Source organism: Penicillium subrubescens (genome assembly GCF_028828155.1).
Source record: "Penicillium subrubescens strain IBT 31985 chromosome Unknown utg000007l_segment0_segment0, whole genome shotgun sequence".
Taxonomy (NCBI): domain Eukaryota; kingdom Fungi; phylum Ascomycota; class Eurotiomycetes; order Eurotiales; family Aspergillaceae; genus Penicillium; species Penicillium subrubescens.
The window spans coordinates 2438318-2449085 of NW_026643157.1; the positions used below are offsets into that span (position 1 = coordinate 2438318).

At 50.7% G+C, this 10768-nt stretch overlaps 3 protein-coding genes across 3 annotated transcripts; 1 reads left to right on the forward strand and 2 right to left on the reverse strand.

Annotated features, from left to right (window-relative positions):
• Positions 1–189: 189 nt before the first annotated feature.
• N7473_010655 (putative MFS transporter) lies at positions 190–1812 on the forward strand (the record flags this gene model as incomplete). Its single annotated transcript, XM_057156594.1, has 5 exons — positions 190–446; positions 513–1304; positions 1395–1467; positions 1528–1582; positions 1640–1812. The coding sequence occupies 5 exons, from the start codon at positions 190–192 to the stop codon at positions 1810–1812; spliced, it is 1350 nt and encodes a 449-aa protein (XP_057005249.1).
• A 203-nt stretch (positions 1813–2015) lies between these two features.
• On the reverse strand, positions 2016–4202 carry N7473_010656 (putative nuclear RNA binding protein; the record flags this gene model as incomplete). Its single annotated transcript, XM_057156595.1, has 1 exon — positions 2016–4202. One exon carries the CDS (start codon positions 4200–4202, stop codon positions 2016–2018), a length of 2187 nt encoding a protein of 728 aa, XP_057005250.1.
• Positions 4203–6034: 1832 nt separating this feature from the next.
• On the reverse strand, positions 6035–7785 carry veA (sexual development activator VeA; the record flags this gene model as incomplete). The annotated part of the gene is made up of 2 exons (XM_057156596.1): positions 6035–7560; positions 7638–7785. The coding sequence occupies 2 exons, from the start codon at positions 7783–7785 to the stop codon at positions 6035–6037; spliced, it is 1674 nt and encodes a 557-aa protein (XP_057005251.1).
• Between the last annotated feature and the right edge of the window lie 2983 nt (positions 7786–10768).

Here is a 10768-nt window from a genome sequence, read left to right on the forward strand (position 1 = left end):
CCCAAGCATATGAAAATCCCAAGCATTGACACAAGCTCTGGTGGACTACTGTGGAGTTGACAGTCGCAAAGCCGGCCCGAACTGCCGTCCTTAGGAGTCTCTACTTGATGGTCTCGATAGCTTTATTGAATAGTCTCCCCGCCGCTCAACACTTCTGACCCAGTTGCTTGACTTTCCCTTGCTACCAAGATGTCAACCCGGACACAAACCCAGACAGAGACCATTATCCTCCAAACTAAAGCTCCAGTCGAGCCAACTTCAGAGCAACCGACTATCCTACAAGAACCAGAGGTTGAAGACCCTCCACAGCCAAAATGGCTATATCCCAAGATCATCAGCGCAGGACTATCATTTTTCATGGCCGGAGTAAACGATGGTAGTCTGGGCTCACTCATTCCATATGTGATACGCAGCTATTCACTTGATACGAACATGATCTCCGTGTTGTAAGTACATGTTTACTACATTTTACTCTATAAATCAAGAGAATCGTCTTAATAAATACTCCCCAGGTACGGCGTAACATTCTTCGGCTGGCTCATCGCCGCCCTCTCCAACAGCATCATCTGCCAGAACCTCGACCTCGGCCTCATACTACTCCTCGGCGCCGCCCTCCAAATCCTCGCCCACGTCTTGCGTACCTGGCTCCCACCTTTCCCGCTGTACGCAGTAACATTCCTTCTCGCCAGTCTCGGCCAAGCATATAACGACACCCACGCCAATACATTTGTGACTTCTGTCCGCAAAGCACACCGCTGGCTCGGATTCATTCATGCTATGTACATGGCCGGATGTCTAGTTGGACCTTTTGTTGCTACGGCCGTTGCTTCTGCGAATGAAGACTCGAAGTGGAATTTATTTTATACTTTTCCGTTAGGGATTGGAGTTGTTAATATGGTGATTGTGCGTGTATCGTTCCACGATCGTATGAAGTTGTCACCGAAGAGGAAAAGGAAAACCCCAACGATTGCTGGTGCTGAAGCAGAGTCAGAGTCAGAGTCTACGGGACGCGCAGCTTGGAAAGAAATCAAAACTATTCTTTCTATGCGAAGTGTATGGCTATTAAGTCTATTCTTCTTTTTCTTCCTCGGTGCGGCTATTACAGCCGGCGGATGGATTGTCGAGTACCTCGTCCAGGTGCGGAATGGAGATCTGAAGGATATGGGTTATGTCCCTGCTGGTTTATCGGGTGGTGGGTTTTTGGGTCGTCTTCTTCTTGCAGAACCGACGCATCGACTTGGTGAACGGCGGATGATATTCATATATGCTGTTTTGTGTGTTGGATTGCAACTTGTTTTCTGGTTGTGAGTTTTGCCTTTCTTGAACGTGATATCAAAGTTTAAGTTGCTTTCAACTTGAACTTTGACTAAATGCTGATCGTGAATATGTACCAGGGTTCCAAATATCATCACTGAAGCCGTTGCTGTCAGTCTAATGGGGTTTTTCTCTGGTCCTTTCTTCGCGACTGTATGTATTCATATCTCATCTATTTTAAAATATCATCCGCTAACCATGATACTTATACAGGGAATATCCGTCGGATCCAAACTCTTTCCTCCGGAAATGGTCTCCCCTGCAATCGGTAAGCATTCACCAAATTCAAACATTCATTACCTACTGCAAGCTCTGACTCCTCCAGCATTTGTCTTCGTCCTCGGTCAAATCGGTGGATCCATCTTTCCCGCCATTACAGGTGTCATTGCCGCACGGGTCGGTGTCAAGGTCTTACAGCCGATGTTGGTAGGACTATTCAGTGCTACGGCGGTCAGTTGGTTACTTCTCCCAAAGGACATTGAGCTTCACCGGGACTAGAAGGTCAGGTTTTATACCGTTGATAGTGCTCTACAATGAGAACGTGGCTATGAGATCAGAAACTGCACATCATGAATTCCTGCAAAATCTCCCAAACGCAAAACCCCAAGCCAAACTCTAGGGTATAAGAAGTCGTAACATCATGACATCACGTAAGTCTACACTAACAAGGCTCAGAAAAACCATTCCCGCTTTCAGCCCGTTCAAAAAATATCGTCAGGCCATGGATACTTCTCCAGAGCAGAAGGCTGCAGGTTCAACACAGAAGACGTCTGCGGCTCAAGTGCCCCATCCCGTTCCTTCGCAGAACCCGAATTCTTCGTAGGCGACGTAGTCACCTTTGCAGCATTCTCCAGAAGTTCCTTGGGCAGAGGTGGTACAGGGGGAATATCACTGCCTCGCCATCTTCTCTTCCGACCCGAACTAGACTTTGTCGGCGAAGAGCGCGGGCTACGGTCTGGATCGAGCTGACAGTCCGACTGTAGATAAAACGCATGCAAGGTTTGCGTGCGCGCAGGAGACGACGAGAAAACATCACCATCAGCCGCCGCACCAGGCGATTCAGGGATGGTAGTTGCAAAATTAGGCGACACCGAGCGCATGTTCGAATTACCACGTTTAATGCGTAGTGGAGGCGGGGTTCGTACGGCCTTGGATTTTGGTGAGCGGGTGATGGCCGGAGAGAATTTCCGGGGGTTGACGGATGGGGACCTTTTGTGCAGTGAACCTGGCCTTTCTCGTGCGGTGAGGTTCATGTTTCGTTTGCGCTCGACAGAGCCGGGGCTATCGCCGGCCTCGAATTTCTGCCACTTCGCCTGGCGTGGTGGGCTGAGGAGGCCAAAGTCGATCAGGTCGTCAGTGTGCTCGGGCGGGCGGTCGTCGTTGCGGTCGATTTCGTGGTCGATGTAGTTCGCCAGACTGGACTCATGGGGCTTCGGGTGCCGACTATCGAGTTGTTCAGGAACGGGGGACTTCCGTTTGCGGGAAGAGCTTTCCTTACTGATAGACGATGATCGTGCCTCTTGTGGCCGTCTGCTCGGTGACCGAGATGCAGAAGTGCTGTAGGCTGGTTGGGATTCCTCGAGGGAGATACTTCCTCGACCTTCCACGGAAGGCAAGGCGGTTAGTTCGGTAGTGATGGCTTCGGGCGATTCGGCGATGACAGCGTGTTGATCTAGAAGGCGTTCAGAAGGAAGAGTGGGAAGAGCACCAGGAACAAATTTGCGAGGATAGCTGCCCGGGTCCATGTCGATACTCATAGACTTTCGGTCTGGTGTCGTTGAAGGTAGGCGTTCCTCGTTGCCGGATAGTTGACGAAGCTCTCGCCGGGCTCGTTCCAGCTTGTCCTCAAGGTTGCTCACTTTCTTGAGTAGCTTCGTCTGACGTGACAGTTCTTTCCGAGACTTTTGCTTGCGGAGCCCAGTATTTTCAATTGAGTCCTCTGATGTCCGTTCTTGATAGATGGAGGTTGAGGACGACTGGTCATGATGCCGTATGAACGGAAGTCCTAACGACCGCAAGTCTTGGAAAGACGAACGTTTCGAAGATTTGGATGCAGATCGAGACGGCGTGGGAATATCAACTCGATCGCCACAGTAAGAAGTAGTACCAGTCGCGGTTGTGTCATAATTCATCTTCGCTTGGATTGCTTGCCATGTCTGATCTGCATGGGTTGGATCCACCGCACAGCGAGTGTTGGAATCGTGTTGACTTTGTAGGTAAGCACCTTTATTGGTACCCTTGTAGCCCGCCTTCTTGAGTTCAGCATAAGCCTCCTCCGCTTGGCTGAGAGCATCTTTAGGTGGCTGTGGATTGGCACTCTCGGCACCACTCTTACCCCAACCCCCAAACGGATTGAATGCCGAGGCGATTGCCTTGCCAAATCTGAATATCCCAGATTGCCGTTGCCGCGGTCCCATCGGCTTAGCATCGTGCGTGAAAATACTGGGCGGCCTCTCGCTGATACTATCAGACATAGTCGCCTCAACGAACCGCGACCGTCGACCCAGCCGTGTACGGGGGCTATTCGTCGAAGCGCCTCCATGCCGACCACGCAGCGACGCCAGTGACGTGCGAGGCGATGCCCGAGGTGACGATCGATATGCGGATGCGAAGCCTCCGGTTGCATGGCCATTCCGAACATTTCGACGATCATGGTTTCCATAATCTGCTGCCTCTTCGGGTAGAGGCCAATCATTGGAACGGCGCCGTTTCACCGACTTGGCTGAAGGTGACTTGTAATCCTCCAACTCGGGCTCCTCGGCGGCATCGTCGAAGCGACCGGAGATATCCGAACTCCAGTCTGACACGTCATCATCCTCGTCGCTGCTGCGCATGTGTTTTCGCGAGGTGCGTTGGTGCTGCTGCGCGGGGTTGTAGTCGATGTCCATTTCGACGGGATCGGATGGTACCTAGAGGTGGCGTGGAACGAGTCAGATTTGCTGTTGGTAGGCATTTAGGAGATAAGGCCTTCAAGCAAAATACGCCATAGTGTAAAGTGCAGGGCAAGGGCACAGGAAACTCACCGTCGCGCCGGGGGCGTCCTTCATTATCCCTGCTTGCTCCCCGCGTCCGGCAGAGAGGGATAGATTCAGTACTGCGCTGAGCCAAGCAGGTAGTGCCAGTGCCGCATGGGAACAACTATCCAAAACAGTGAACAAAAACAAGCAAACTGACGAGGAAATATCTGTTTATTTCTCAAGGGTAGGAGGTGTCAAAAGATATTAAAAGTCCAGCCAGGGCCGTAGCGGTCAGGCAGTGTTGTCACATACTGCACGCTTTCCCAGGGAGGAAGTTTGTTTTGATGTGGGGAAAGGGGAACCGGCCAAGTTTGGAAGTATTCACTACCACGCAACACTACTATCCACCCACCAATGGCCCTAGTACATTCGACTTTGTTACAAATGAAAAGGGCACGAGGGCACGCTAGGTATAGAATGTTATTAGATAATTCCCCATCGACTATTGACATGCTATGCTCCTTTCTTCTCGAAGGTGCAATAATGTAGGCACGTCCAGGTATAAAGGGATTTCGACCTTGCGGGGCAGATCGATCGGGTTCTTTGTTGGGATTCCGCGTGTCTCACATGGGACATGTGATGAATAAAATGGAATGTTATGATACTGAAGGACTAGAAGATAGGCAGTGTTGTTGAGGTGCCTGGTGGTGGTTCAAGTAATGACCTCATTCTCCTCGTTTACTCCACACACCAAGTGCAGTACAATCTACAATCTACATGAATTCATCGCGAGTCATCAAGATTTTTAATTTTGATTCGGCCAAATAATGCTAGAATAGGTATCAAGAGATGCCCCAACGCCAAACAGATCCAAAACCAAACAGGAAAAACATTCAGCAAAAGAAGTCTTCGATAGTGGAAAACGTTGGCTTCGTTGTGGTGCAGAAACACGGCAAACAAAACGATTCCCATCACAACCTCTCTTCAAGATGCACTTTCATAAATATACCCATTTCCATCCTTTCTCCCCATAAGGAAGATTCCAAAATTTGCAGTAAAAAACATCCATCACTAAACAGAGAGTGAGATGAAAGGAACCGACCTTTTTAACCGCCCGTAGGAAAGAGAAAAAACGTAACCCTCATGAAACAAGGGCGAGACGGCTGAAAAAGGAGATTGGATGGCTGGTTTTTGTCCCCCCAAGACCATCAACATGGAGCGATACGGAAGGGGGAAGTCCCTACCCTGGTGTTTATCACAGGAAGGGACTTCCCTCCGGGGAACAGACAATCAAGGCCAAGTCACGACAAGCTCCTCGTCATAGAGAAAAGAGAGAAGATAAAAAAAAGATATAAATGCAGTTAAGCCCCACAATAATGAATGTGCAGGGATAAGGCACACAGAGAAAGATCAACAAACGGATCGGGGAATAGAGATAAAAAGATCCAAGCAACCATAACCCCAGGTATTGACCAACCGAATTCCGCGCAGACCAATGGAACATGAACAGAGCAACATAATTAAAAGACTTCCTGGTTGAACGAGACCAAAGGAAGTCATGCATCGAGAGATATCTAGGCACCAGGCAAGGAAGATCCACAGAGGGGGAAGGAATTCATGTACAGGAAGAGAAAATGCAAAAGGGCGCCATTCCCGGGAGGGCAAACCCAACCCAGGGATGAACAAGCCCCCTTTTGCTCCAACCCAGCAGGAGAAAGACGAGCTCCGAGATCAAGTGATCAAATGAGCCGGAAAATCCAGTTTTATATCGCATTTGGTGGGATCTTCGATACCATTCTCCCGTTCGCACGCTTGTATGCCATATCAGCACCCAACTCGGCCATCAGAGCAGCGCGACTCTCAGCAGAGAAATCACGGTAGGCAGTAGGATATGGATCCACATCCGGACGCATGCCGTTCTGCATGGACCGGTCATCAAGGCCGAACGAATCCTCGTGTGATCGTTTGCTACCAACAGGGCCGGTGTGATATAGCATTCGCTTCCCTGAAACATTATCATATCCTGGACTCGGTGACCCGACCTCGATTGTCGTATCTAGGTTCACATATTCACTGGCCATGTTCTTCGGCGCAGGGTAGGAAATGTGACCTGGTGTCGGTGTCGCTACAACGGGCATCATGCCCTGAGGCATAGACTGATATTGCGACGGATCAGGCACCATATATTGTTGTACCTTGGGTGGTTCCACGCGGTAGGAAGTCATGGTATTCTTTGGATAACCGCTGGGTTCGGTAATCTGAGGTGTCATGGGATATCCTGCTGGAGACGCTTCGTATTCGGTTGTTGCTGAGGCATGTCTGATGTTGGCATAGGTGGTATGAGGAGAGTACGTGCCTGGCGGTGCCACTGGTGGAGGTGTGGGCGGCATGTGATGATTAGGATAGTGAGTAGGTGTAGAGCCGAAGGAAAGATGTGATTGGTAAGATGGGGTTTGGGCGTGAGGCATGGGCGCGGGTGGCATGGGTCGTTGGTAGGGTTGTGGTGGACATTGGAAGCCATAGTCGGGACCTGATGGCCGCCGTTGAATATCGGGTCCGAATCCATATGGCGACTCCATCGTACTGCCGTTGCTGTTTGACCGAGGGCGTTCCACCGTCTGTGCAACGTAACGATCTGGCGTCGAGTACCGATCGGACCGTGGGTACGCCGTACTTCCTTCGTCGTATTCATAGTCCTCCTCGCGCTTGTCACCCCGACGCCTCATGCGAACATCACGACGAATGCGAACACGACATCCCTGCTCTGCGATGATGCGACTGAGAGATGTGCTGGTGGCCAGACCAGGGAACTTCTTCGCGCTGTAGACGGTGAATGGAACCGACTTCACCTCGAGGCGGAAATGCAGGTATGTTTGCGGTGACGCTGGCTTTGCCGAATTCGAGCGGCCTATCTGGTTGGCTAGTGGTGTGTTCGAGTCTTGGTCGGCATCCTTGGCGTCCTTGATCTCTTCGTAGAGATGGAAGCTCAGACGATATCGGCCCTCATGGCGCACCGATAGATCAGGGAAGATAAAGTAGCCAGCTTGGGAAGGACGGTCGAGATATGCTACCCCCGCGACAGGCACACCTGTTAATACCGGACACGACGGCGGTCCAGCCACTCGACCATGAGCGATAGGGCGCGCTGTGTCCAAAGTGGCGTAGAGAAAGAAATTGGCATTATAAGCGAAGGTAATATCAGTCTTCTGCGCATCGTTTGCGGGATCTGATTCGTAAATGCGCAATTCGACGACGGGTGGAGGGTCAACAGGGCGACGGTCGGCCGATGCTATTCGTGACGATGATGATTAGCCAACACCCCAGGGCCAGTCTGGACTCGGGGGCCAACAGCACGAGGCTACTCACACTTAGCGCCAGCACCACAGGCTCTTGCACGCTCGGGTTGTTGCATGACACTCAGATTGTATGTGAGCTTTTTGCCTTCGCGAGTGATTCGGCTGACGGAGTGTGCCGTCTCATTATGAGGCGGCATCATGGGTGGTCGGGCTGCCATTTTAAGTGTGTCATGAAATAATTATCGTTCCCCAGGGAAAGGTTCTATCGGTCGCAGTGATATCAGTAAACCGGACGAGAACTGCGGCAACACCGTCGATAAGGTCGAAATATCCAGTGCGACGTACAGTACATCGACGTATTCTCCTCTCTTCTATAATTATCTGGTGCACGACTCGATCCAAGTCGAGTCGGGCCCAAGTTATTGTCGGCCCTGTTCAATTCTCCAGAGGTCTAATTTTCTTTGTTTGGCGATTCGCCTCGGTCGGGGATTCAACCCTTGTTCGATCACGATCGCAGGGCGGTCAATGGGCGGCGGTCGGGGTGGATGGCTGGGACCTGGGAACTGGACGAATTTCGAGAAATGTAAACAGGGTTACTACTCGATCGCAGAATGGGCTCTGGGCGATGAATCGAATAGGATATGGCGAGGGGAGTGAAGAGTGGGAGATTGTGAGGGAGTGGGAAGGGGAAATCAAGAGGGGGAGAGACAGTGACACTAAGGCAGGCTCAGGCTCAGGCTCAGACTTTCAGCCGTGACTTGCTGGGCGAAATCGAGGAATCGTCAAATTACGTGTTTGGTAATTGTGTACGGTATCGAAAAGCAGAGACGAGTCACTGGACAGCACTATGGGAGGGCCTGATTTGGCATGTATACGGTATCCATACATACGATGACAGTACCTATTTTATGGAGGCCCCCCCCCCACAAGTCTCATACAATCAAGATGGTCGTCCCACGCCTTGGCTGGTGATTTTCCTGGTTTGTTGCCAGGCCCTCAACTTTGATCCTAAAACCGGGCGCAATGTATTCTATACTTCCCTGGTTGCGATTCATGAGGAGACCGCTAACGAATAGCCAAGGTCCATCTTATCTATCGGCCAACTGTATCCATGGATGTATACCACATGGGGGGCCTTTCGTGAATGCCCTGAATCACTGATCGGATCATGGCTGGCCCTTCACATTCTCGGTCTCGTTCTCTTTCGCATTATTTCATGCGGATTTCGGGGCTATCGACTGGGTCTGATCTGCAGTCTCAGGCAAGCTTCCTCGAACTTGGCCAAGTTGGTGCTAGCGCCGTCTGTTAGGGCTCCTTCGTGCGATGCCAACCAAAAGTACTCAAGCAGGTGGCTAAAGAGGGATTGGAGGAATAATGGATGGAGAAAGATTATAGAAGATACGCAGGGCAGCTGTATTCTATGTCCTAGGTGTAAAACAGCTCTGGATTCACGGAATCACGGCTGGATCATGGAAATGATTTGATAGTACTACGTAGTGAGTCTTCTCGGATATCCTACTCTGTATTGTATTTTATAGTCCCCGTAACCATTGAATTCCAATTTAATCTTTAGTCTATCCCCCTATTCCCACCCAAGAAGCCCGTCATCGTCGAAAAGAAGTATGGTCGATTCCCCAGCCTCTGGTCTTTGGGCCCCTGGACCCGTAGATCCTGGGTGATCCGGAGCGTCCATTCCATCATGGTCTTTTACAGTCCATTCCTATGATTTGCTGTCTTTTTTCTTTTTCCCTCCTACTGTACGAGTGTGTGCTTGCTGCTTGATACGAACTTGGTTGGCGATGTGTGATGTTTCTGCCTTCCTGTTGGCTCATTCCATTCTAACAGTGTCCTCCCTACATTTCTGCAAATGCGATCACACAGCCCGTGCGTATCGCTCCGATTGCTTCGTTGTGTTACCCGAGCATTGCTCACGATCGCAGCCCATGGGACTGTCACCGACTCCACGTTCCGCGCCTGTCGAGGGTGCTGGGTGGCTGCCACAAATCCCAGCCCAACGGACCGGAGAGATCCCCCTATTGTTTATTTTCAACGTCAACCATGATGAGGGGACAAGCATCTATAAAACTGTAGATATGCATGTAAAACCATCTTGCTTTCACCCAGAGTGAGAGATAATAATTCTCTTTCTTGCCGAATGGGCAACGAGGGGCGACGCAATGCCAGCAATTACATTCCTCCCTGCTGACGTGGTGGAGGTATTATGTAGTCCCTAACTGAAGAGTAACACCCCGTACGGTGACTATACTGGGTACTGCTGGTCACATACCGCTCACTCCGTATACTACAGATTGTAATCCGAGGCGACGGCAGCTTAGAGACCAGTCGCTTGTATCGCCGTCTTCATGATTTCCCGTTGAGTACGCCATGGTGAGTCTAGCCCACCCAAGCCTCGGCCAGATCGGCATTTTCTCATTGGAACGAGATGGTCTTAATCTAATCAGGTCACACAGGTCCTTGCTTGCTCGATCAATATTAACTATAACTTGACGGTCAGGCAGTGGAATGGATTTTGCCGAGAGCACATTAAATAGGCATTCGAGAAACATCGGACTGTATTCCGTCCGTCTACCCGCGACCGAGTGTTTTGTACCCAGCTTGAGATGTATGTACATAAATAATTATTAATTTTGACAAACTAACTAACCGGGCCCAACTACTCTGTACTGTGGACGGAGTATGAACGGAGCAGTTCTAGGCAGATTTGATTCATTTCCCCCTCTCTCTCCGTCGACGACAAGCCCGAGCCCACTCTGAGGATCACCGAACCACTGATCCTCAATGGGCACTTCTTGGCCGCAGGAGGACGCCACCAATGACTGCGTCAGGCTACGATGAGAGTGTCCTGCTTTCAGTTGGTTATCCAATCCAGCCCGTCTCGAGCGGGTCTTTCGTGCGGTCAGTCCTGATCTACACATCCCTTTTCAACTCTGATCGTCGCTAAGGAAACGGTCATCATTGGCGCAGGCGACAATTTCGGGTGGCCCGCAGGTATGATTCGCTGATGGCTCAACGCCGCTTGTGCCGGGGAAGCTATCGAGAGAACCTTCAAATATGAGCTATCGAGATTCTATTCTCCGTAGTCGCACCTCACCAACTGTAACGAGTCTATCGACACTCTTGTTTGCTGCGATGTAGCCGCTAGACGTTTCCGCCGCAAAAGCAAAACAGATTCCCAGTCGC